Source organism: Ursus americanus, chromosome 6 (assembly GCF_024610735.1).
Source record: "Ursus americanus isolate L20-20 chromosome 6, mUrsAme1.1.p, whole genome shotgun sequence".
NCBI lineage: Eukaryota > Metazoa > Chordata > Mammalia > Carnivora > Ursidae > Ursus > Ursus americanus.
Window position 1 is genome coordinate 32,299,766 of NC_142132.1, and position 23,670 is coordinate 32,323,435.

General features: G+C 41.1%; 1 protein-coding gene across 7 annotated transcripts in view; it reads right to left on the reverse strand.

Moving 5' to 3' along the window:
• The window catches only part of PLCE1 (phospholipase C epsilon 1), a 303,155-nt gene that overhangs the window by 33,123 nt on the left and 246,362 nt on the right, over positions 1 to 23,670 (reverse strand). For 5 of the 7 annotated variants that reach the window (XM_087862892.1, XM_087862890.1, XM_087862891.1 and 2 more), the window contains exons 14-22: positions 21,612 to 21,850; positions 20,066 to 20,127; positions 19,819 to 19,984; positions 16,413 to 16,520; positions 15,188 to 15,304; positions 12,724 to 12,882; positions 4,830 to 4,959; positions 1,648 to 1,689; positions 593 to 714 (exon numbers count right to left, since the gene is read on the reverse strand). In XM_087862892.1, coding sequence (XP_087719018.1) covers positions 593 to 714; positions 1,648 to 1,689; positions 4,830 to 4,959; positions 12,724 to 12,882; positions 15,188 to 15,304; positions 16,413 to 16,520; positions 19,819 to 19,984; positions 20,066 to 20,127; positions 21,612 to 21,850 — 1,145 coding nt within the window. The remainder of the gene's footprint in view (positions 1 to 592; positions 715 to 1,647; positions 1,690 to 4,829; positions 4,960 to 12,723; positions 12,883 to 15,187; positions 15,305 to 16,412; positions 16,521 to 19,818; positions 19,985 to 20,065; positions 20,128 to 21,611; positions 21,851 to 23,670) is intronic. The other 2 variants (XM_045810048.2, XM_045810050.2) reach the window with 1 other exon arrangement.

A 23,670-nucleotide genomic window follows, 5' to 3' on the forward strand; every position in this document is an offset into this window, starting at 1 on the left:
GGCTCTCCAACAATGTCACTGCAACCATGTCTGCAGGTCTGCTTAGAGTGAACACAGTGTAGACCCCTGAAGGCAGGGTCTGGGTATCTCATTTAGATTTCTATTCTCCATGTCTTTCCTCCATGAACACTTAACAGTCTGGGCCCCGTTGATCGGCTTGGTCATCCCAAACACTTTAAAAATTCTAGAAATTCCCTGAAGGTACCAGGCTGTCCTCTTGGCCTAAATGCCCTGTTTTTGTCTGCTTGGCCAAATCTTCTTTTCCAACATCATCCTCCCTGATGCTCGATAACACTGTGTACTCAGCTACAAGCTCTGTTTACGTATTTGTCTCCATCCCTAGGCCATCTCCTGTGCCACCTCAGTGCCTGCCACACTGTATGCCTTCCACAGCTATTGGTTGGATGAACCAGTGACTAACCTTCTACAAATGGCAGGTGGGTGTCCCATAGCATCACCATGTGGGCTTTGGCATCTAAGAGAAAGCGAGGGGGAAATGTGAAGGAAAGGGACAGGGAGGGAGTGAAATTCCACCCACAACTGACAAGAGCGCCATGGCCCAAGTGTAACTTAACAGACACCATTCACCCACCTTTCCTTTGTTGCAAGCAGAGTTGTCGGCTTTCTTTATCCTCTTGGGGATTTCTTCATTATACTCGAACTGAAGCTTGTCATTACATGATTTATTTTCAGGTCTGTCTTCTAGAATATTGTCTGAAAATAAGTTGGCAGGCTTCAGCAAACAAGAACCAAATGTTTCACTTAGGACCTATGTCTACCTCATTGCAAGGATATCCAGACACTTGGATTTATCTGTTAAGACTGAGGCTCTGGCTACATGTTACCAAAATGATGGGTTGGGGTATAATTTTTTAAATTTGTTAAATTTGGTCAATGATGTATTTATTTTGGACTGAATGGACTCATTTACCAGTAGTTTTTGTATCATACAGACATAACCTAAATGAGAAGGCTCATGTCCATACAGATCATTAGGACCGTGCAAACCTTACATTAGACACCCTTGTGTCAGAAGCCTCAACACACAAGTCTGGGGAGGATTTAGTGGTAGAAGCACTTCTAGATGGTGCATACAGGAGTTAATCATTCTCACTTTAAAATGAAGCTATTAGCTTCTTTTACTTCTAGAAATGTGAAAACCTGAGGGAAAAAGATACTGTTATTTGCAATGCAGTTTTCACGATTCTACTTCATTGGAAAGTAAAGTTTTCATAATTGTTTATGAATTTATTAAGCAAAAACGCTGAGGATAGAAATTAACATATATCTAACAACATCTAAAGCATGACAGATAATCTTACACTTTGCTCTTATTTTGGTATTTCTATTCAAAATGACTTTAAAGGTGTTAGAGGTACATCACAGATATGCTCTTTTAAAATGAAAAACAAGAAAGCTCTCATTTCTCACTCAAGGTTCACTATCTCAGACCATAAATGCTTAGACCAAAATATCCTTATACCCAATAAGGGCCATGCAGGCTGCCAAGAAGTAAATGAGATCAATCATTTTATTACATTTTTACTCATGTAAGTAACACGATTTCACCATGCTAATAAGGTCTAAGAAATTGGACACAGAGTGCTGACTTCATGCAGTTAAAATGCCCAGTTCAAATGGCTTTACCTTCCTGACTGTTAGGAGCAGGAGAAGCAGTAAGGACATCTGCTATAGAAAAACAGAATCAGAAAGGGAATAAAAGTAAGGAAAATTAAGACAAAAAGCCAGATAAATTAAACTAAGCTATGAAGCAAAGTATAAATAACAATAGCTTAGACTGTAAGATAAATGAAACAAGAAACCCTCTATTGATTTAATGTTTTGACTGTTAGGGATGCAAGGGCTAGCAATAAAAGAAATTCACACTGTTAAGGTTAATCATGCTGCCACATTCACATTACATATTCTCAGTTACTGACTGTCACAACATTCCCAGTAATGCATTATGTCAAATGGATAGAAATGGATTAATTTGTTAGAATCATCCAGTCACTGTCATAGAAAGTCTGTATTAAGTCACAAGTTCAAATCTACACTCTACTACTTGTTCAAAGCTAGTCAAGATAAATAGCAAGGTTGGAAGAAAATTAATCTATATTTGTTTAATGGAATTTGATTAAATAAATATTCATGAAGGACTAATTCGCCAAAAGGCAGAGTAGGAATTCCTGAAACACAGAGGCCCCATTTGCAACTTTCTTTAGATCTTTGGAATTAACTTTGTGTTTAGGAATCATCACATTTTTATACCCCAATGAGGCTTTAGACTAATTCTCTCATTTTATAGACATGAAAATCAAGGACCAGCGCTGTCACAGAGATAAGCTTGGCCACCCAGATTCTACAGATGAGCTCTTCACTTGTGACGTCTGCGAGGGCCTCGGAAGGCCAGCCATGCTCCCGCAACTGTATGCAGAATTTTGAGAGCACGTTTATTTCTCTGGAGGGAGTGGTCACAGTTTCTACACCTCCATCTCAAAGGAACCCATCATTACAAGAAGCTGAAAAACCTTTGAGGTCCCCCTAGGGAACTCCAAATGGTTCTACCCATAGCAGGCAGGTGCCCATTCCCTCTTCATCTTAGCTAGAGGATGTGAAACTGGTAGCGGGACTGCACAGAGGTGAGTGAGGCATCATACAAACCACAAGGGCATTTAGCAGTAGCATAAGGAAGCCTCAACACGGCCAGCTTAAATAAGTCATGGTAAAACCACAAGGCCTGTTTGGGAATCAGCCAGTTGGAGGAATCTGTCAATGAAATGGGAAATACCCATGTGGTGGCAGTGGCCTTCAGCAGTCATAGGTCTTAAGCATTAGTGCTAGAAGAAGGGAGAACACCAGCCAACACTGAACAGAACCTTTGCATTGCACATCTGAGGGGCATAAGGCCTAGAGTGGAGATAGGACATTGACCCAACGTCTCATAGTTTATTGAAGCAGGACTTAGCGAGGCCCCTTTCCATGTGCATCCCATCTTAGCACAGGCAGGCTTTTAAAAGGCATCTATCTTAGAATCTTAGAAATTCAGTGGGTTATGGCTTAAATTTTACTCTCCTATCTGAAATAAATAAACACCTGACCACTTTGTTATTTGCACATCAAAAACTCCTATAATAACACTAATGATTAAGAAAAGTCCCTTCTTCCTGTTCTCAAAAGTACAGAAAAAAACATAGGAGTAATTTATGATAGAGAGTAACTTTATCTTCCAGCAAACTAATTTCTCACAGGGGTAAATGACATCTGGATTGGTTGATTTCTTAAGTGTGGTTTTTGTTTCTTCATCACTATAATTATAATAGAGATCCATGGGGAAGAGTAAGTCAATATAAGAATATTCATATTCCCACAACTTTTTAGGAATAGGATACAAGAAATATCTTGACTCCTTTTCATTTTCGCCCTCTTTCTACCTCCCCATTAGAGTATGTGCCCCTCACATTATCTGATGGGATTTCAGGTCAAGTAAATTTGGCTTTTAGTGGATGGTATGAAGCAATCAACTATTACGAAGGACAAATATATATATATATTTTTTAAAGATTTTATTTATTTATCCGACAGAGATAGAGACAGCCAGCGAGAGAGGGAACACAAGCAGGGGGAGTGGGAGAGGAAGAAGCAGGCTCATAGCGGAGGAGCCTGATGTGGGGCTCGATCCCATAATGCCGGGATCACACCCTGAGCCGAAGGCAGACGCTTAACCGCTGTGCCACCCAGGCGCCCCACGAAGGACAAATATTAATTGGACATAGACTAGTATTGTATTTGGGAGGCAAAGGAGACTGGGCTCTATCCGGAGGCCTTGACGGAAGCTCGTGGAACTGGACAGAACTAGGGGGCAGGCAATCCTGGAGCGTGAGCAGCAGATATTTGGAGGAGGGTCGCGTGGCTGTCTTAATGTCAGTGGTAAATGGTTCCTGGTTTGGGCATATCTACATATTAGCAAAACAATGATCCGACATAGACATAATATGTTCTACACATGTAATGTTATTTATATAAATAGAAACTTTGGCGATTTTTCATTACGTTGCTTTTCAAAAGTTGCTGAAATGAAACTGTTTACCACCAGCAGTGGTACCTAGAAAACATTTTGCAATCTATAACCAATTTAGTACAAATGAGACACACATGAAATCTAATTCTCATGGAAGAGGAATCCTTCACCTGTAATCTGTAGATAACTTGATTCATTTGATATTTGCATTACGCCATTAGCCATCGACCATGTTCTGTCCCTTTGGTGTAGCCAGATGGAAATACCTTGTTGGTTTAGTGATATGAAAACCAGGGAGAGGGGGAAGTGAAGTGCTGCTTTTTGTTTGTTTTTTCTATACTCCTTACAGACAGGAGTGAAGGCGGTGAGAGGGAGGAGCAGAGAGCACAGAACTGTGATGCTGCCCCCTGCAGGTGGTGAGGAGTGAGACTAGCCAGCAGCCCCAATTCCTGTGAGAGCACTAGCTGCATCAGAAACTTAAAAGGGTGAGAATGGGGTCTCTCTGCTGCAATTTCACCTTTTCCTCCAGAAACCCAGTCAGAACGACCCCTGTGCTGCTTCCCACATCCTCCTCTTCTTTCCTTGTTGGCTGTAGTGGCTAACAGAATCCCCTTCCTTGCTTGGTCCTCCTCACTAAGCAATGGGATTTAGGAACTCTTGGACAGTGATTACAACAATCTGCATTGTTGGCCCGTGGAGTGCCAGACTCATTCTTTTTGGGAAAAAAAAAAAAAGACACAAAAAACCCCACAACAGAAAATCATCCCGTCATTTCCCCACACACGGCATAGGGTTGTGTTTCTCTTACCATCAGACAGGGATTCATAGTCATAATCATATTCGTCTTCTTCATCCTCCTCTTCCTCGTTATTAGCAGGTGGGGGGTTGGCATTCCCCCCATTATAAGCCTGAGCTTGCATGGATGCTAACTGATGAGCCTGTAAGATATCAGTAATTAAAGACTGTAGATGCTAAGCTACTCAAGTTTCACTTATAGCCTTCAAAGTTGACCACCTAATACTTGCTACAGTCATAAAAAGTGGCCTAACCTATTTTGATTCATTTGAGAGAGAAAACAAAAATCTAGATTCACCTAAAGTTCAGTGTCACTACTTGGGAGAGTGTTGACATCCCTACAAGAGGAATTCAGGAGCTTTTAGCAATAATCACAGGGAATCCGTGTGTTGCGCCCAGCCACATGGGTTCTCTGGGACAAGCCCTCCAGGACAAACCTTGGTGCTTGGGAGAACCACCATCACTCCCGAATGGTGAAGAAGTGAATCAGCCCATCACTTTTGGAAAAGTAAGTCTCTAAAAGAAACTATTTTTTTTCTTCTTAAAATAATATCTAAAGGCCTTTGACTTCAAGAAAAAGGTTAGAATCCCTATGGACGATGAGACTGAGTGAATAGTTGTTTAAATTAAGTTTTTTCAACAGACTTTATTAGACTGTCAATCAGATTAACAAACTAGGCTTAGAAACTTTTGGAAACTTGATGTGTGCTACGATGTGTGCTATGCACCTTTACATTCGACTAGAATTACTATGAGGTGATATCACAGGAAACAAGGTTAATATAGGCCTGGGAACTCAGCATAAGAAATAAGCAGAAATATAGGAAAAGCTACCTGCATGAATTAAAAACAAGAAACAAACCTAAATCCAACAATAGAAGAATGGGGTCAGTAAACTATGATGTATCTGCTTGAAAAAAATGAGACTTGAAAAAATAATTGTGATATATATTTATTGAACAAAGGATACAGAATTGTGTGTATAAATAATTATACATGTAAATATATACACATATACATGAATCTATGTAAATATATATACAATTCTATACCATTTGTTCTGTGTCTATCTACAATGATTTTAATGATATAAAATGACATGCATACTACAGCAGGTATTCTTGACCTGTTGTTGTATACAAACCCCTTAAACAATCTGGTGAGGTAGGATCCCCTCAGAATGATATTTTATTTTATTTTATTTTATTTTATTTTATTTTATTTTTATTTTATAAGTAGGATCCACACCCAGCATGGACCCCAGTGTGGGGCTTGAACTCACAACCCTGAGATTGAGATCTGAGCTGAGATCAAGAGTTGGACGCTTAACCAACTGAGCCACCCAGGTACCCTGACATTTTAAATGAATAAAACAAAATACAAAAGATTACAAAAAATGTTGAATACGGTTATCAAATACTGAAAAAGCAAATAGTGGTGCTATAGGAATTTGTTTCTTTATTTATACAGACAAAAATGTATAAGGGTAGGTCAAGTAACATTTTTGAAATAGTGATGAATGTAAGTAATTCTTGGAGATATTAGCAATAACGGTGATGTAATAGAAAAAAACTATAATTTCTATTGCTGATGAAGACCCAAGTACTGCCAGTGTTACTGTGTGGTTTGTTCCATACGTTTACTACCAGAGGAAATGCTAACTTTTAGCTAGAGGCTAGTGAAAACGGAGATGTAATTTTTTTTCCATCTACACTCATGGACCCTTGAATTCTGTCCATGGATATATAACCAAGGTTAAGAACCCCTGTAATACAGGTTGTATTTGGCGTCAGAATTATGGATGTTTTAAAATAAAATAATTCTCTCTTCTGTAAATTTTCTGAGATGTAGTTATACTCCTTTTATAATAAAAATGTATACATAAGGAAGACATAATTTAGGCTGTGTCTATATCCACATAAAATATTTTATAATATAGTCCACTCGAGACAAACAAACATTATCTAAACAAAGTGGGTTTTATGGAACACGAGCTCCATGGGTGTTACTAGCTGGTAGGTGAAAACTGACCTGTATTAAAGTAACTACAAAATACAATGGAAGGTTGGGAACAGCACTTAAACAAACCGAAACATTCCTGCTACAGGGTTTCACATAGCGTTCATTTAATATGCTAAAGGGCACCGTGATTCTTCAAAGCTCTCCAGCACAGCATTTCCCACGCTTTTTTAACCAGGGATGTTTTCCCCCCTTTTCTCAGTGTGTCTCATAGGATTAGTGTTCTTCAAAACTTTGGGAAATCTGCTCCAGGCACAAGGGAGCCACAAAACCAAGTCTATTCGTCATGGATAAGAGAAGGGCTTTGACGCAGCCAGCATTCAAGGTAGAGCCAAGGGCTGGGAATGATGATGCAAAGAGTCTGGTAGGTCTGCTGGCAGAGAAGTGTGAGAACTATATGATGGGAGAGGTGCCATGCAAAGATCCGAGGGCTGGCAATGTCAGAAAGCAGAGTGCCAAGGTCCCTTAAACTCCCAAACACTTCTACTAGCACAGGAGTATGGAAAGGTGGCCAAAATGATAACCAGGAACTGACATGCTTATTTTTTGTAATATCCTACTTACTCTGAGGCAGAAATACAAGACCCTGACCTTTGAATAAAAGCAATTTAGACACAGGTCGGGGGTTGGAGCCGGAGGTCAGATGAGGAGACCAGCTCAGACGGGTCTAGGCAGGGCCATGTCTTACTCTGCTCTGTTCCGCTGGCCCCTTGCATAGTCCCTGTCATTCAGTGTTCACTGTTTGAGTCTACTGGGTTGGAGTGCTGGAGACCAAGGTCAGAAAACTAGAGATCTGACAGGGCATAGTTAGGGAGACTCAGTAAGAGCCTCAGCATGAGTCTGAGGCAGATGGAAGGCTCCAGAAATCCCCCTGGCTCTGAGTCAGTTCACCCTGGCTGAGGGTGAGTTCCTGGAATGGCAATGACCCAGGTAAGTCAGGGGTTGGGTCTCACTCACCCAGCCTTGTGTGAGCTCAGATCAACCAGGTCCAGACCCACAATCTGCCAGGCGACTGAAAGACCTGGCAGGTATGACTGTCAGTACTCCCTAGGACATCATGGGAGGCTAGAAATGGTCTTTAAAAACTAGAAGTGGGATTATACTGTCCTATTTTTCCAAAAGGAGGAAGAGCTAAATTGTGGAAATTATATAATGGGGAGGTGTCAAGGTGATAGCCGACAAAATTTCAGAATGGGTTATTAATTAGTTGGTGTGAGAACACAGAAAATAAAGAGGTGATTAGCAAGAGTTAGCATGGGTTTACTAAGAACACATCTCCAGAACACTAAACTCTTCAGACTTTTTGGGTAAGGTAACTCACTTTGTGGGAAATAAGAGATAAGTAGTGTTTCCAAACTTCCAGGATGATAAGAATTATTTTTAAATAAACAGATTACCCAGCTTTCCTTGTGGAAAAGCTGATTTAGTTGGGCAGATTTGGGACCTAAGAATCTATGTTTTTAATAGCATTCCAGTGATTATTAATGTATTCTGACTTTTTTTTAAAAAAAAGATTTTATTTATTTGAGAGAGAGAGCACATGCATGTGAGTGGGGGGAAGAGCAGAGGGACAGGGACAAGCAAGCTCCACGATAAGCATGGAGTCTGATGCACGGCTTGATCTCATGACCCCGAGATCATGACCTGAGCTGAAACCAAGAGTTGGATGCTTAACCGACTGAGCCACCCAGGCGCCCCTGTATTCTGACTTCTATATTACATTTGAAAGAGTCTTTCCCAAAGACCTGGATCTGAATCCTAGCTCTGCTACTCTGAGCTGGGTGGCTTTGAGAAAGTCACATAAGTGGCTGGGCTTCCATTTTCTATTCTATAAATAAAGAAGCTGAAGCAGATTCTGGAGAAATGTGGGCTGCAGGAGAGGAGAGCACTAGACAGGAGTGATAACCACCGAAACTCCAGGAATGATCTGTAAGAAGGACCACAGGCTGGGCTCTCTGCTTGCTCATCTGACTCAAGGGCAACATGAAGGATGAAGGCACAATTTGAAAGACTGCTAATAAATACACTGGCTATCAGAAGTCCAAATTCACAAAGAACTGTTTAGGCTGCAATGACATACCAAAACCAAGAAGAGCAAATGTAACAGAGATAAATGTGAGGCTCCTGCCCAGGAAAGATGAAAATTAACCGTAAACCTGAAGAAATAGGGAGACTAGCCAAAGAGCAGTCCACGTGAAAATAACTGAACTCTTTTTATTTTGCACAAACTCAACAGGAGCCCAGTGTGCACTGAAGAATTTTAAAAGTGAGAACAGTTCCAGGCTGCATTAACTGAGGTATAAAGTCCAAGTTAAGAGAGGTGATGGCTTCAATGTCTTCTTTGCGCTGTCAGACCTCTATCTGGAGTATTGACTTGTCCCAGAAATCACATCTTAAGATTGCATTCAAGAATATCCACACATTTAAGAATATCCCAAACATTCTTAATGGAGAGAAAAGAGTCTGAGCAGCCATATCCTGTGAGAAACAGTTGACACAACAAGAGTGTTTAGTTTGGAGAAGAGAAAAGCTGGTGGGAGACACAGGCTAGCTCTCTAGATATGGAACTGGTCTGTGCAGCTGCAGAGGGAAGGAGGAGTGCCAAAGAGCAGCAGGAACAGGAAGGAAGATTTGGGCTCAACATAAAGAAGACTTCTCGATGAGCACGATGCATTCATTTGTGAATTGGAGGCTGCATAAGTAACTGCAAATGTTGGCAAAGAATGGGAAAGGCAACAGCTACAACATCCCACCACGTCTAGAAGGCCACAGAGGTATGCGCAGGGCAGCTGCGTCTGCCTGGCAGTCACGAGTGGGCAGTAGTTGCTGAGTAAAGAAAGCAGCACGGAGGGACAGTGTTGTGGAGGAACGAGCACCCCATGCTGGGCGGTCAGTTACTGATGCAGCCGTTGTGCAGGGCCAGGCATTAGGGAACACATGCTACTACTGTAGTTACAAGACTTCCTAACAAAGCCCATCAGCATAGATTTTGTGGTCTCTGGAACTCAAACAAATGCTGGGTTTTCTGGAGCAGCTTTGAGAGTCCTGACCTGGACACAGGTAAACCTAGCCGAGGGCTCAAACTGGTGGCCCTCAGGGCTGACTTCCCCTCCAGACTGGGTTTGGCTGGCGCAGTGTTTTAGAAGGAACGTAATTAGAGCTGTTCATTTACAAGGGCATGCGTGCTCCACTCCCATCCTGACTGCTTCTGACTGTCCTACGGCCAGCTGGCCCCTCGTATTTACGCTTCTGCTTGACCCCTGAAGATGGCTGGTTTTGCAACTCCTGTCCAAGAGCTATGTGCGATCTTCGAACTGTGTACCTCCCGGGGTACACATGACTTCTAGGGATGTGCAGCTTCATATATTTTTAAAGGAATCAATTTCTAGATTCAAGGTTTCTAACCTTTATGTCTACTCTTTAAAAAATAGGACTGCCTGCGAACAAGTGTATGGTCTCCTGGTTCTTTCTTCCCCACGCTCTTGTCATGATTGCTTTTCTCTCACTTAATAAGAGAAAAGTGTAACTCTCGCTTACAAAAAAAAAAAAAAAAATCTCTGATACATGACATGAGGTGAAAACCACCCAAGGTAGCAAAGGGTCATTTGAGAATCCAGAGCTCCTTAGAGTCCTGAAAAACTAAGGAGGGGAGCATTTTATTTCACCCAGGCAATAAGTACATTCAAGGCTTCATGACTTTATCTATGTATCTATGTATCTATCCATCCATCCATCCCTGTCTCTGTCTCTATCTTCCCTCCCTTTCCTTCCTTTTGTCTGTTCATCCATCCATCTTAGAATTAATATTTAAAAGTGAGATGGTTATCATAGGAATGATACTATAATATTTATTTGAATTAAAAAAAAATTAAGTCAGACTTTTTCTGACCAAACATAATCTGGATGACTGGGCTGATATCTTTGACAATGAGGACTGTTTTTTACATTATTTGGTATACAGTTTATGTTATCTATATTTATACATTATAAATATCGTGTTTGAAAACATATCCTTTGTAACTACTTAAACATGTGATAAAATTTTTAATGTCAACCTGAAAATATATAAAAGGGGAAAAATGTGTGAGAAATACAGTTTTTCCGAAATTTTTTGAGATATTTAAGCAAAAAAAGTTTGATGACCACACTTCTACAGGACCTGTGGTAATCCTGAGCCACTCCATTTAGGGCAAATCTGATCAGTAGGGATCTCTTGGTTGGATTGGTTTGGGGCCCTTTCTGTAAATATCTGTTTTTCTGCTCAGAAGGTAAGTCTAAAGATGATGGTGCCTCTGACCTCACCTTCCTCTCCCACCCTGAGGGCATCTGAAGTCATTTGCATTTGGTGAATCACTGAATTTTTAGGTGATATCATGTAGACCTCTAACTCAGCCTGGACTTTGGGCAGCCTGGAATCCTACTGCAGGTGAACTGGACCATCTGGGAACTCCCTGGTACTTAGTAGAGGGAAGATTCTTTAAGGACCCCTCAGGGAAGCAGTAATGTTCTAGAATGGCAAGAAATACTGGAAATAAAGTCTGAGAACTGGGATAATGAAATGTTTACAGAGTGGTCTGCAATTCTGACAGGGGTCCCATGATTTACTTTGGGAAAGATTCTGTGAGCTTTTAGTGTCCAAAGGGTCCTGTGAAGCTAGTTACCTTAACATTCCCATTTTACAGATGAAGAAATAAGGGCCTAGAGAGATTGACTGGCCCATGGTCACATGGCTGGTTTGTGACAGAGCCAGACACTAGAAACTGGTATTTTAGCTCCACACCTAATGTTCTTTCTCCAGTATCACGTTATATATTACTGGACTTTAAACTCAGGCCCTCACCTGCAAGTTCTACAAATTAGGGCTTTTAGATTTGATGATTGTTCCAAACTGACTACTCAACTAGGTCAAGCTGGACACTTGACTCAATTAGACTTGAGATTTTTTATTGATGACCTTGGACAAAGGTTCCAAATTTGCTGGACTCATAGAATCCTTTTGCTGACTTCTCTGTTCTCTGGAACCCACTGAAGCAAGAGCAGAGTAGGGCCTGGAGGCTTGGAGGTGATGGCACAGACAGAAATTAAGAGCCATCAGCCATGACCTAGGTTGAGCTCTGGACTGTCCCTGTTGCTGGAATGGTACCAGTATACTGAGCTTCATGTGGCAACTCCTGGCTGTTGTTAAGTTTTAAAAGTGGTGTTTTGGGCCCAATAATAAAGACAAAGCCCTAAGTAAGACAAAGAATTTTGGCAGCTGTCATTCTCTGGGATAAGTGCAACCTGGCACATGAACTCAGTGGGCCTGGACCTAAAGTTTTTCATGGATCCTTGGGCTGAAGGCTGTCTACACGAGCAGGTTTGGGATACTTGGGGGTCGATCTCTGTTGGGGAGGCAGGTCTGGGAGTGCTTTGGAGCCCACATGCCACAGTGAAACATCAACTTCCGTGCTGGGACCACAGGGCTGCTGGTATTGGGGTTCCACTCCTCACTTCAGGAGTTACAGCCCCTTGTCCAAGCGCTATCCCTATGGTGTGTAGTGGGGGTTTCTCTATAGGGGGCTTTACCTAAAGAGGACCACTGTGGGATTGACAGCTATGAAGTCCAGGTCCAGAGACAAGAGTCACATATTATTTCTCTCAGAGTAAATTAAACAACAAGGTACATTCTACCTGGGAAATTAATCTCATAAAATAGAAGTCTAGGTGAGTGGGAGGACAATCTTTATTAGTCTATTAAAGGGAAAACCAAAACTCAAGCTTATCATCCCAGGAAACTCAATCATCAAAAACTGGTTGCCCTGCAGGTCATCTGAAAGGTCGGAATAACATTGATTTCTTAGTTTTGGGCACATCGCACACCCAGAGCCTCTATAATGAGAGGAGAATACCTTTTGCTTTAAGATATCCACTGGTGTCTGGTGGGCTTTGAGCTTCTTATTTTTAAGAAGCACTTTCCTCCTAAGTTGGTCAGGTGAGGGAAGCATTGGATCATCTGAGAAATCGCTCTCAAACAGGAATTTAGCCACCAGTTTTTCTCCAAACACAGTCTACAAAGAATAAAGGAAAACACATAATCAGTGCCTTTCACCTATGCTTGAATTATTCAACTAGATATTTCGGCTCAGTTGAATGGTTCTACAAATCCTAGGAAGAGAAAGTAGGAAAGAAGTGGTGTCCCTCCTCCCTGCCAACACTCTCTTATTGGAAGGAAGGGAGGCGGTTAGAAGGTCAGGAGGAGTAGTCTAGACCATTCTCCAGGTGGGGCCAGCTCTGTTTAGGAAAACGCTCTAGGGTCTGGTAGACTAAAGAAGAAAAGGAGATTCAGTTAGAGGCTGTGATTTGTAGAATATGATCCATTCCAGATGTGGGTAAGAAGTCAAAAGGACATAAACCTTCAAGTAGCTAGGGAGTGGCAACAAAGATGAAAGGTAATGGGGAGATCTGCCACCATTTAGTATAAAGAACTGCACACACCCTTCTTACAAAGATTTTCTAAGCACTAGCCTCTAAAGGGGAATGTGTATCCCTCAAGGAGATGGGTGGTAGGAGTAAGGTCAAGACGATCCATTGGGGTGAAGGTAGAAAATATGGCAATTTCTATCTTTAGTTATTTTTTAATTAAAAAAATGGAAGCTTAGGGGCGCCTGGGTGGCACAGCGGTTGGGTGTCTGCCTTCGGCTCAGGGCGTGATCCCGGAGTCCTGGGGTCAAGCCCCACATCAGGTTCCTCCGCTATGAGCCTGCTTCTTCCTCTCCCACTCCCCCTGCTTGTGTTCCCTCTCTCACTGGCTGTCTCTATCTCTGTCAAATAAATAAATAAAATCTTTAAAAAAAATGGAAGCTTAATAGTGTTTAATGTGACTTTGCCTCATTAATGGAATTGAGAAATGAGTACCATGATTTGGCAAGAGCAGCTAATGACACCCCCTTTCCATCCGCATACATATTTCTCTGTAAGGTGTCTTTATCAATGACTCTAGCTGTTCCAATCAAATACTGAAATAATAAACTAAACCTAAAGCCAGATGTACAAGTCACTAATCATAAAAATTTCAGCACTGGGTGTTATATTCAACTAATGAATCGTTGAACACTACATCAAAAACTAAGGATGTACTATATGTTGGCTAACTGAACATTAAAAAAAAAAAGAAAAAACTTCAAAAATAATGAACGTATTCAATCACATTACTTCCACTAAAAACTTAGATAATAAATAAATAATACATTTATTGTTAAAATTTTTTTCTGAGAGCAAAAAGGGTTTTTGTATCATTAATAAATAATAGTATAAGACTTATTCTTTACTTCACCCTTTCTATGTTATTCTCTTTCACAGTCTATTTTTGCATGTTTTAATTAATGTATAAAATATGTTAATAAGTAGGATATGTATATAAAGTATCAATAAGACTATAAACATACAATAGGAATACATACTACAGTATTTTACTGATGGAGTATACAATCAGAAAAGTTGAGACCATTATTTTCTTTTCTTTTAATTAATTAATTAATTAATTAATTATTTTATTTTAATGTTTTTTTTATTATATTATGTTAGTCACCATACAGTACATCCCTGGTTTCTGATGTTCAATGATTCATTAGTTGCGTATAACACCCAGTGCACCATGCAATACGTGCCCTCCTTACTACCCATCACCAGTCTATCCCATTCCCCCACCCCCCTCCTCTCTGAAGCCCTCAGTTTGTTTCTCAAAAGAAAGGCAATATGAAAAGCTGATTAGTTTTGTTGGCATAAGTATTTGGGGACATTTTCCTTTGGCTATGCCCCTCTCTCCGCCTGAGAGCCATAGTTCCATAAATGCCTCAATCAGTGGAGGAAGGGGGAAACATAATGGAATATTTGACCTCAATCTGTCTGCATTATAGTTCACCTGTATAAGGAAGGGCCAAGTGTTAACATAGCGACTGTTCTGGCTAGTCTAAGCTCTTTGCCAGCGTGGATCCCCATATCTGTAGTGTTAGCCACAAGATAATTTCATTTATTTGCCCTGAGGTATTTTCAACTGACAGGTGCCATCTTAGCATGTCTGATTTGTGGTATCAGAAGCACTGGAGAGTCAGTCTCTTCTTATCTCCTAAGGCTTTCTGGAAATAGTCAGGAGACCACAGAACAACGCTTCATCACTTCAGCTGAAAAGGTGGACAATTCAAGAGGGAGCCCAAGCTCCCAGGGCACCCTCATTTCTTAGGTCTGAGGGACCCTAGTTGTGTGTGCTTCACGGCTGAGGTCCAGCTGTGATGTGGTTCATGGTGGCTCCATATAGAAACAACAGTGACAAGACAAAGGCCAAGATACCATCCTAACTCTTAGCTAATAGCTTACCTTGAAAATTTCTGCCATTTTTCGTTGCTGAGGCAATGAGCAGTGGTTCTCAATTGATATGATGATGGGCAGGTCAGAGTTGATGAAGGCACTGCGGTCAATGGCTTCAACCACCTCCTGTGAGAACAGCTCAATTAGAGTCCAGATATCTGTTCAGGGTGTCAGAAGAAGTATTTATAGCCACAGAAAGCACCTAAATTGTATGCACAAGATTCTGGCCAAAATGGTTTTCATTTTTTCAGACATATTTTCAAATTAAGCATGATGACAGGCTGTTTTCTATAAACACATTAAACTGCTCATATTGAGTTTTGTTCACATACTTTATAAGGAACAGCTATTAATGTGCCAAATTTAACAAATCAGTATGTATATTGATTACATTTTAGGTAAAAGACACTGTGTTTGTTACAGCATCAAAAGTAATGAAGCTTAAGATATTTTCCTGCTTTCAAGGAGTTCATAATCAATCTACTTGGAGCACTAAGACATATATACATATATTTATGTGTGCATGTAAAACACAGTTCTCAAATCCTCCTTTTCTTAATACAGAGTACAAAAGTTTTAAGAGAGATGAATAGGAAAATGAGCTAAAGAGAAAAATGCATTTGAGCTATCCTCTCTGCATATGACAAAAATAATAGTATTCCATCCCAGCCCAGCCACAGTTCAGAGAAAAATAATTTTACACAGCCAAAACCACCCTGAATGAGGACAGTAACTACACAATGAACTAATAAACTATTTAGAACTTGAAACAATAATCCAATGAGACTAGTCTTCCTGGGTGACCAACCTCCCCCGGTGGAACCAATTCTCATTACTTTATAATATTAAATATTTAATCATTTCCTGACATATGATGTTGGTCTTTGTCAGTGGGGCACCAGGATAAATGACTTTTAATTTCTGTAGCAGGAAAAAAGCCCCTGCCTTTTATATATAAGATGATAATCTTATGATGCAAAAATTGCAACAATATTATCACAAGATAATTCATTTAAGGTAATGGTTATTAAACTCTGGTGAATGAGACTCTAATGAAAGTTCTATATCAACCCCCAGAAAAATGAACATGTGCATATCCCACACATTGTGGGAAGTCTATGGGCTCAGGATAAGAACCACCAATGTAAGGTATAATTTGGAAGAGTCACTCATGTAAAGGACTGATGAAGATAATGACTCTGTGATCTGATTTAAGGAACGTCTGAAGCATTACCTTGAAGGGGATCTTGGTTGTCAGTGTGTGTCCGTGGTAGATAATGGGCATCCCATCATCTCCGTCCCAGCAGTCCAACTCTACGCTTCTGCAGCCTTGCAGGAGGACCTGTGTGATCAATGAATGCATTCACTCCAGATAAGCAAAATGGACACAGAGCATCAAATTAAACCCAACACATGCCTCTACACATCAGTGTTCACATTCAGGGCTAAAGCAGAAGGGTATAAGATCTAAGATAAATCATGCCTTTTGGCCAAAGGCCACAGTGAATTAGGGGAGAGCACAGATTATGGTGGAAAGAGTGTTTACCAGAGCTAAGTACTACTGGAAGGTTAAAAAAAAATGTTTTAAAATATATTATTTGTAAGAGAGAGGGAGTGAGAGAGAGCGCGCACAAGCAGGGGGAGTGGCAGAGGGAGAGGGAGAAGCAGGCTGCCCACTGAGCAGGAAGCCAGATGCAGGACTCGATCCCAAGACTATGGGATCATGACCTGAGCTAAAGGCAGGCATTTAACTGACTGAGCCACCCATGCACCCCTGGAAGGTAAAATTTGATAGCAAAACCATATGATTATTTTCCCAGCAACTTTGGTCCCTCAAGGGATGTACACAGGGTACGTCCTGAAACGAGAGAGCCAGGCTAGTGCTCTACCTGGGCAAACGTGAGTGGAGGTGAAGGGGCTGAGGTTGCAGACCAAAGCAAACAAGGCCACTGATTCCTTAATGAACTGGCTAAACATTTGTATGAATCCAATCAGAATAAAATCTCCTCCATTTAGACCCAAATTCTGCCGCTGGCTAATGCCTTTACTGTGAACATAGAGCATGGCAGAAGAGTAGAAGCAAGCAGTCATCCAGGATTTGCATTGCTGTCTCATCCTAGAACAGAGGCAAGTAATCCATAAACTCCCCTCTCCCATACCCACAGCAGTCACAACACACGCACCCCCTATCTCACAGCCTCTTCAGGAAAGTGCTCCAGGAAGCACCAAGGCTGAACTAGGTGAGATGATACCTATTTGCTCCCCTGTACAGGGAGCCGAAAGCAGAGCTCCTGACACACGTGCTCGGGTGGCAGCCCCGTAATATTTGTGTGCAGCAACCTCTTCCTCCATAGACTCTCTTAGCGAACTATCTTAAAAGATTTCCATGTACTGGAAGGGTAAAGCCAACCAAAAGGCAGATGTATCTGTGAATGGGCCAACTCACTGATTTAAAACTCCACATAACGACTGCCAGGTGACAGCAATCCAACACTGCAGGCGAGCGGCTGTTAGAGTTGCTGCGACAAAACTCAGTGGAATTCCTCTAATTTTAATACTTTTTATGAGGTCCTTGCTAGATTCTTCCCATTGCACAGCATGCAGCACCCAGTCTTCCCAGGTGACCTATTGCCCAGGTGGAACTGATTCTGGGGCCTCAACTCCCAAGGCTAAGAGCTTCTCCCAGCAGCTTCAGTATCTAGAGGTATGTTGCTCCGGGCTGAGGACCGTTGTGTCGACTGACAGCAGGAGAGATAGTTTTTCAGCACAAAAAGACTAAAGGTCTTTCCAAAGTCTGCATGACAGTAAGACCTCCACATAGGGCTAGAAGAAGAAATCCAGGGCTGGAAATTCCAGGTGAGAACAGGGCTTTTTCTCACTCCAGGTCTGTCCCGTGAATGAAGGTGAGGAGGTAACTAGGAGGGCTGAGGGAGAGCAGAGGGTGGTAAGAAATAAACTACAAGGGATCATCACACTGGGTTTAACCACGTCTGTGAGTCTATTTGAGGGGTTCTTGTGCCTCATTCAAAGGCTTTGATGATCTCTACTTGGGGTGTAATATTAAGGAGTTAAAAAAACCTCTTGGAGGTCAAATAGGGAAGTGAGGTAGGAATTAAAGCTCGGACATTAACCCTTGCTCATTTTCCTGGGAGAAACACACAAACTGCACGCACACACACACACACACACACACACACACACACACACAGTGTCTTCATTTCTTTCTCCTAGAACCAGAACAATAGATTTCAAACTCCTTTTTAACCTTGGAATTCTCTGTGCAAATGGAGGGTCATATGTAAAGCACATAAGAACACGACTTTCAGAAGGGGGAATGAAGTATGAGAGACTATATGAGAGACTATGAGAAACAAACTGAGGGCTTCAGAGGGGAGGGGGGTGGGGGAATGGGATAGACTGGTGATGGGTAGTAAGGAGGGCACGTATTGCATGGTGCACTGGGTGTTATACGCAACTAATGAATCATCGAACTTTACATCAGAAACCAGGGATGTACTGTATGGTGACTAACATAATATAATAAAAAAACATAAAAAAAAAAAAAAAGAACACGACTTTAGCTACAGTGGGGGCAGGGGATGGGACCCTCCCACACTGCTGCTTGCTCCTCTCAGTGTCCCCAGCTGAGGTCCCTTGATAGAACTTCTATTTTGAAAATCACTACTCTAAGAACACATCTTCATTTCATAATAAAAGTCCTTTAGGATTAAGAGTTTAAAATACAAATTCCATTACTAGATAAGCTTTGGGACAGAAGTTTGACCCATGCTTAAGGAATATCTGGACTGATCTGGAGAACAAAGGAACTTCAACTCTGTTGGGTTTGTGTAAACAATGATAATTCTCATACGTGAACACCCTCCCTGCCCCACCCTCACAACCTTACGCTTATATTCCCTGGGCCTAGCCTAGCTTCTCTTCCTGATTAACTCTTCTTGTAGGAGGTCAGAAAACAGGCAGCATAGATGAGAAAGTTGCAGAAGATATAACAGAGGAGACTGACACGCAGATCATTGAGAGTTGGTGTTTAGGTCAAAAGTGCCTTTTCTAGCCCAGAGACCCTTAGGAATTTAGAAGAACATTTGTATGAATTTAAGTGTGTAGGGACAGTGTCTACAGTCTTTGTAGATTTTTGTTCCTTAAGTTGGTTACCATAGGGATGGACTGATTGTCTAACAAATTCCAAATGAAAATAAACAATACTTTGGGATTAACTTCATAGAAATTCTGTTGCATTTTCTATTATGCTTTCCCACTATAATATATTGATTTATTTAGCATTTCGTGAAACGATTAATTTTCCCATGGGAAAATCTAATTTTAGTAGGAGTAGGTCAGACTAAGTAGGATTTAAAAGCTATGAGTCTCAAACAAATACTCTTTTTTTTTTTTTTTTTTTGCCTAGAATAAGGGTTAAGTATAGATAGGAGGGAGAAAGAAAACAAAAAGAAGTAAAGAAAACAACCATATGTATAGGCAGTTTTCCCACACATCATGTTCCCTCGCATTTCACACGTAATAGTTTGTAAGTTCTTCAAAGGAGTCGGGGGTCAGGGTTTTGTGACAGGGTTACATCAATAAGGTTTAATGGAAATCACACGACACGTGGAATTCTGTACCTGGCTGTAGAGTTCCACTGAGGACTCTCCTTTGAGCTGGTGCCCTGTGAGGTAGGTATTGTGTGAAGATTCAATGTAATAATAGGAGAGGGGCAGCTGCAAGTCTTTAATGTTCTCCTGTGACTCGTCATTTTTGGAGGCAAAATTATCTTTATCCATCAGAAACCTAGAGGAAACACATTTTCTTAGGCCTGCGTGGGGAAAACAGGTATTCTTAAACGATGGGCAAAGAGACTTTAAAAGTTACCTTGCAAATCCCTCAAATGACAGTAGGCCCTGATGACACATACTAACGCTAGGCTCGAACTTCTGCAAGGGACACACACAAAAAAAGAGTGTTATTTAGGTAAAGGAAACCAAAGGGGAAAAAACCACCACATCATTTTTTAAAGCTGTTCTGTTTTCATCAGGAAACATCTAAACTAAATATTTGAACTAATTTCGTTACGTAGTGGTAAGAGGCAGTGTTTTAGTCCCAAAGAAAACATTTATTATATGTGCGTTTATTATACGAAGCGTATTTATTTAAGAGAAAAGGGGAAAGCGAGGGAAAAGGATAAGGCTGATTTATATGAAAACAAACGGTTATCAGCATGTTCCAGGTGAACATGGGGATAAGCAGCTACTAGAGATCTGGGGAGAGATGAAATGAGATGAGTCACAGAGAACACTCGGTACAGGGCTCCCACTCAGTGGTAGCATAGTGAGCACCAGACCACGGGATCATAATCTTACATCATTAGCATTTCCAGTGATCAACAGCTGGGCAGCAAATCCACTGATTCCCAATTGGTTGACAAGGGAGGTTGAAAACCCAGACCAATTCCGCTGCAGGTGGCGTGGCCCAAATGAGTGTCCCACCACCCTCCAGAGGAAGCCATCATCATATCTTGCCTGGCTACTGGGACAGCTTCCTACCCGGTCTCTCTGCTTCCACTTCATTCCCAGCACAGCTCACTTCCCAGTGGGGCCGCAGTGACCTCTTGAATACATAAATCAAATCCTGTTACTCCCCTGCTCAAAAATTTCCAATAGCTTCCCAGGTCACATGGACTGAAGTCAAAACTCCTTACCATGGCCTAAAATGCCCAGATGACTTGGCCCCTGCCCACCTGTCTGGAATCAGGTCTACCATTGTGCCTCTAGCTCAAGGGGCTCCTATCCACCAGCCTTTTCGTTGTCTCGCTCTCGCCTCGGTCTTTGAGCTTGCTACTCCCTGTCTGGAATGCTCTTTCCTCACACCTTCACGCGGCTTCTTGATTCAGGGCTCAGCCCCACTGTCACCTCCTTAGGGTGGCCTGTTCTTACTCCTCTCAGCCTCTCACATCACTACGTTCCCAATCTCTGCTTGAGTTTTTCAGAATCCATCAATACCTGAAATTACATTCTCTCTTTATTTATTGTCTGCCTCACCCACTAGGTGAAGGCGAGAACGCGATCTTATTTACTATATCCCAGGTCCTGGAACAGAGCCAGGCCCATAGGAGGAACTAATAAATATTTGCTAAATGATCAAAGAGGCTGAAAACCTAGACTATTTGTTATTATGTGTGCTAGAACAACAAGAAGGAATCATGTACTGATCCCTTATAATAGTCACCAAGAGAAGGCTTGTGATCTGTGTTAACTGTATGTTAAATAAGAATGCATATATTTGACATTTAATGAAACCCTTCTGTTTCTGCCCCAGACTTAAAAGCTCTGGAAAGAAGTATAGAAACAGTATGTTTAGCAGAAAATGATTAGAACAGTCAGAGGCTTTACACATACATGCATGCAGAATGGGTACAAACCTGGATGATGCTGAGGATTTCATCGTAAGTGCAGTGTTCTCCCTGGCAGTTGACGAGGAAGTCATTGAGCTGGAGTATGCCAACCCCAAAGATGCCCAGAGATGTGCTCTCGACCCCAGTGCCATTTGTCACGATACTTGCAGCAGCAATGGCATCAGATATCTGCCTCTGGTTGTCTGACAGCTGCTGTTTACTCTTAATGAACAATCCCAAGTCTGAGACATTTCTGGTCAATAAATCTGAAACACAATCACCCACAGAACATGGACGAGCTAGTCGGAATTTTTCACAAAGTTCGTTTTGGAGATAATGGTGTTGTGGAATTAGTCTCTTCACTCATCTGTCTACACAAGCCATCAAACTCAGTGCTTATTCCTGGCTTCAAACAGTTGAAGGAATAAAAAATGAATCGATGAAGAAATAAAAGAAACTAAGAGAGAACTAGGTCAGTGATCTTCAAAGCCTAGGAGCTCAGGGTATTAAAGGAGAACTAACTGTACATTCAGTTGGGGACTTCAGGCTGACTGTGAACTTTGGTTTTTGAGAATAACTACATTTTTATTTTTTACAGACAATGAAGATGACTCCTTAAAATTATTGTTGTTTTGTACTTCACAAGTGTAATTATAAACATTGGTGTGCAGGTTTCAGTGTGAAAATAAGTTTTAGCTTACTTGGGTAAATATCAAGGGGTATAATTGCCGGATTGGATGGTAAGAGTATATTAAGTTTTGTAAGAAACTGCCAAACTCTTCCAAAGTGGCTCTGCCATTTTACCTTTCCACCAGCCATCCTCCAGTTGTCCCACATTGGTACCAACTTTGGTATGGCCATTTTAATTCTGGCCACTTTGGAAGAGAAGCTGGCAGTTTCTTACAGGGCTAAAGATAGGCTTGCCCATACAATCCAGCAACTGCCTTCCCAGTTGTTTACCCAAAGGAGTTGAAAACTTATGTCTACACAAAACTTACACACAAATATTTATAGCAGCTTTATTCATAACTGCTAAAACTTGGAAGCAACCGAGATGTTCTTCAAAAGGTGGATGAATAAACAAATGGTGATACATCCATGTGATGGAGTATTATTCAGCGATAAAAAGAAATGAGCTTTTGAGCCATGAAAAAACATAGGGGAAACTTAAATACATACTGCTAAGAGAAAGAAGCCAATCTGAAAAGACCACATACAAACCGTATGATTCCAACAATATGACATTCTGGAAAAGACAAAACTATGGAGATAGTAAAAAGGGGTTCAGAAGTAAGGTGGGAAGAATGGAAAGAGGGGAGACGGGATTTTTTTAAAGACATCACAACTATTTTGTATGATACTGTAATGGTAGATAAAGGTCATTATACTTTTGTTAAAACCCACAGCATGTACAACACAAACAGTGAATGCTAAACTATGGACTTCAGTTAATAATAATATATCAACATCTGCTCAACTGTTACAAATATACCACGCTAATAGTGCAAGATAATAATAATAGGAAAATCGTGTATATGTGTGTGGGGAGGGTATGGTGGACCCTTGAACAACACGGGTTTGAACTGTGTGGGTCCACTTGTATGCAGATCTTTTCGATAAACACAGTATAATACTGTAAATGTATTTTATCTTATGATTTTATTCATAATAATTTCTTTTCTCTAGCTTAATTATAAGAACACAATGTATAACACCTATACATATAAAATATGTATTAATCTACTGTTACCATTATGTTATCAGTAAGGCTTTTTCTGGATAAGAGCAGGCTATTAGTAGTTAAATCTGGGGCGAGGGGAGCCAAAAGTTAACATGTAGCTTTCTGACTGTGTGGGGGACTGGCACCCTTAACCCTTGCCTTGGTCAGGGGTGAACTGTGCATGGGAACTCTCTGTACTTTCCAATAATTTTTCTGTAAACCTAAAACTGCTCTTAAAAAATAATGTGTATTAATTTTTTAACAAATGCAACTACTTGACTAGTCCATAGTTATGCACGTTTTGTGACGAGAGGTGAAAAGGTTAATAGTCTTAGTTGAGGACAATGTAAGTTTTTGAGTAATAAA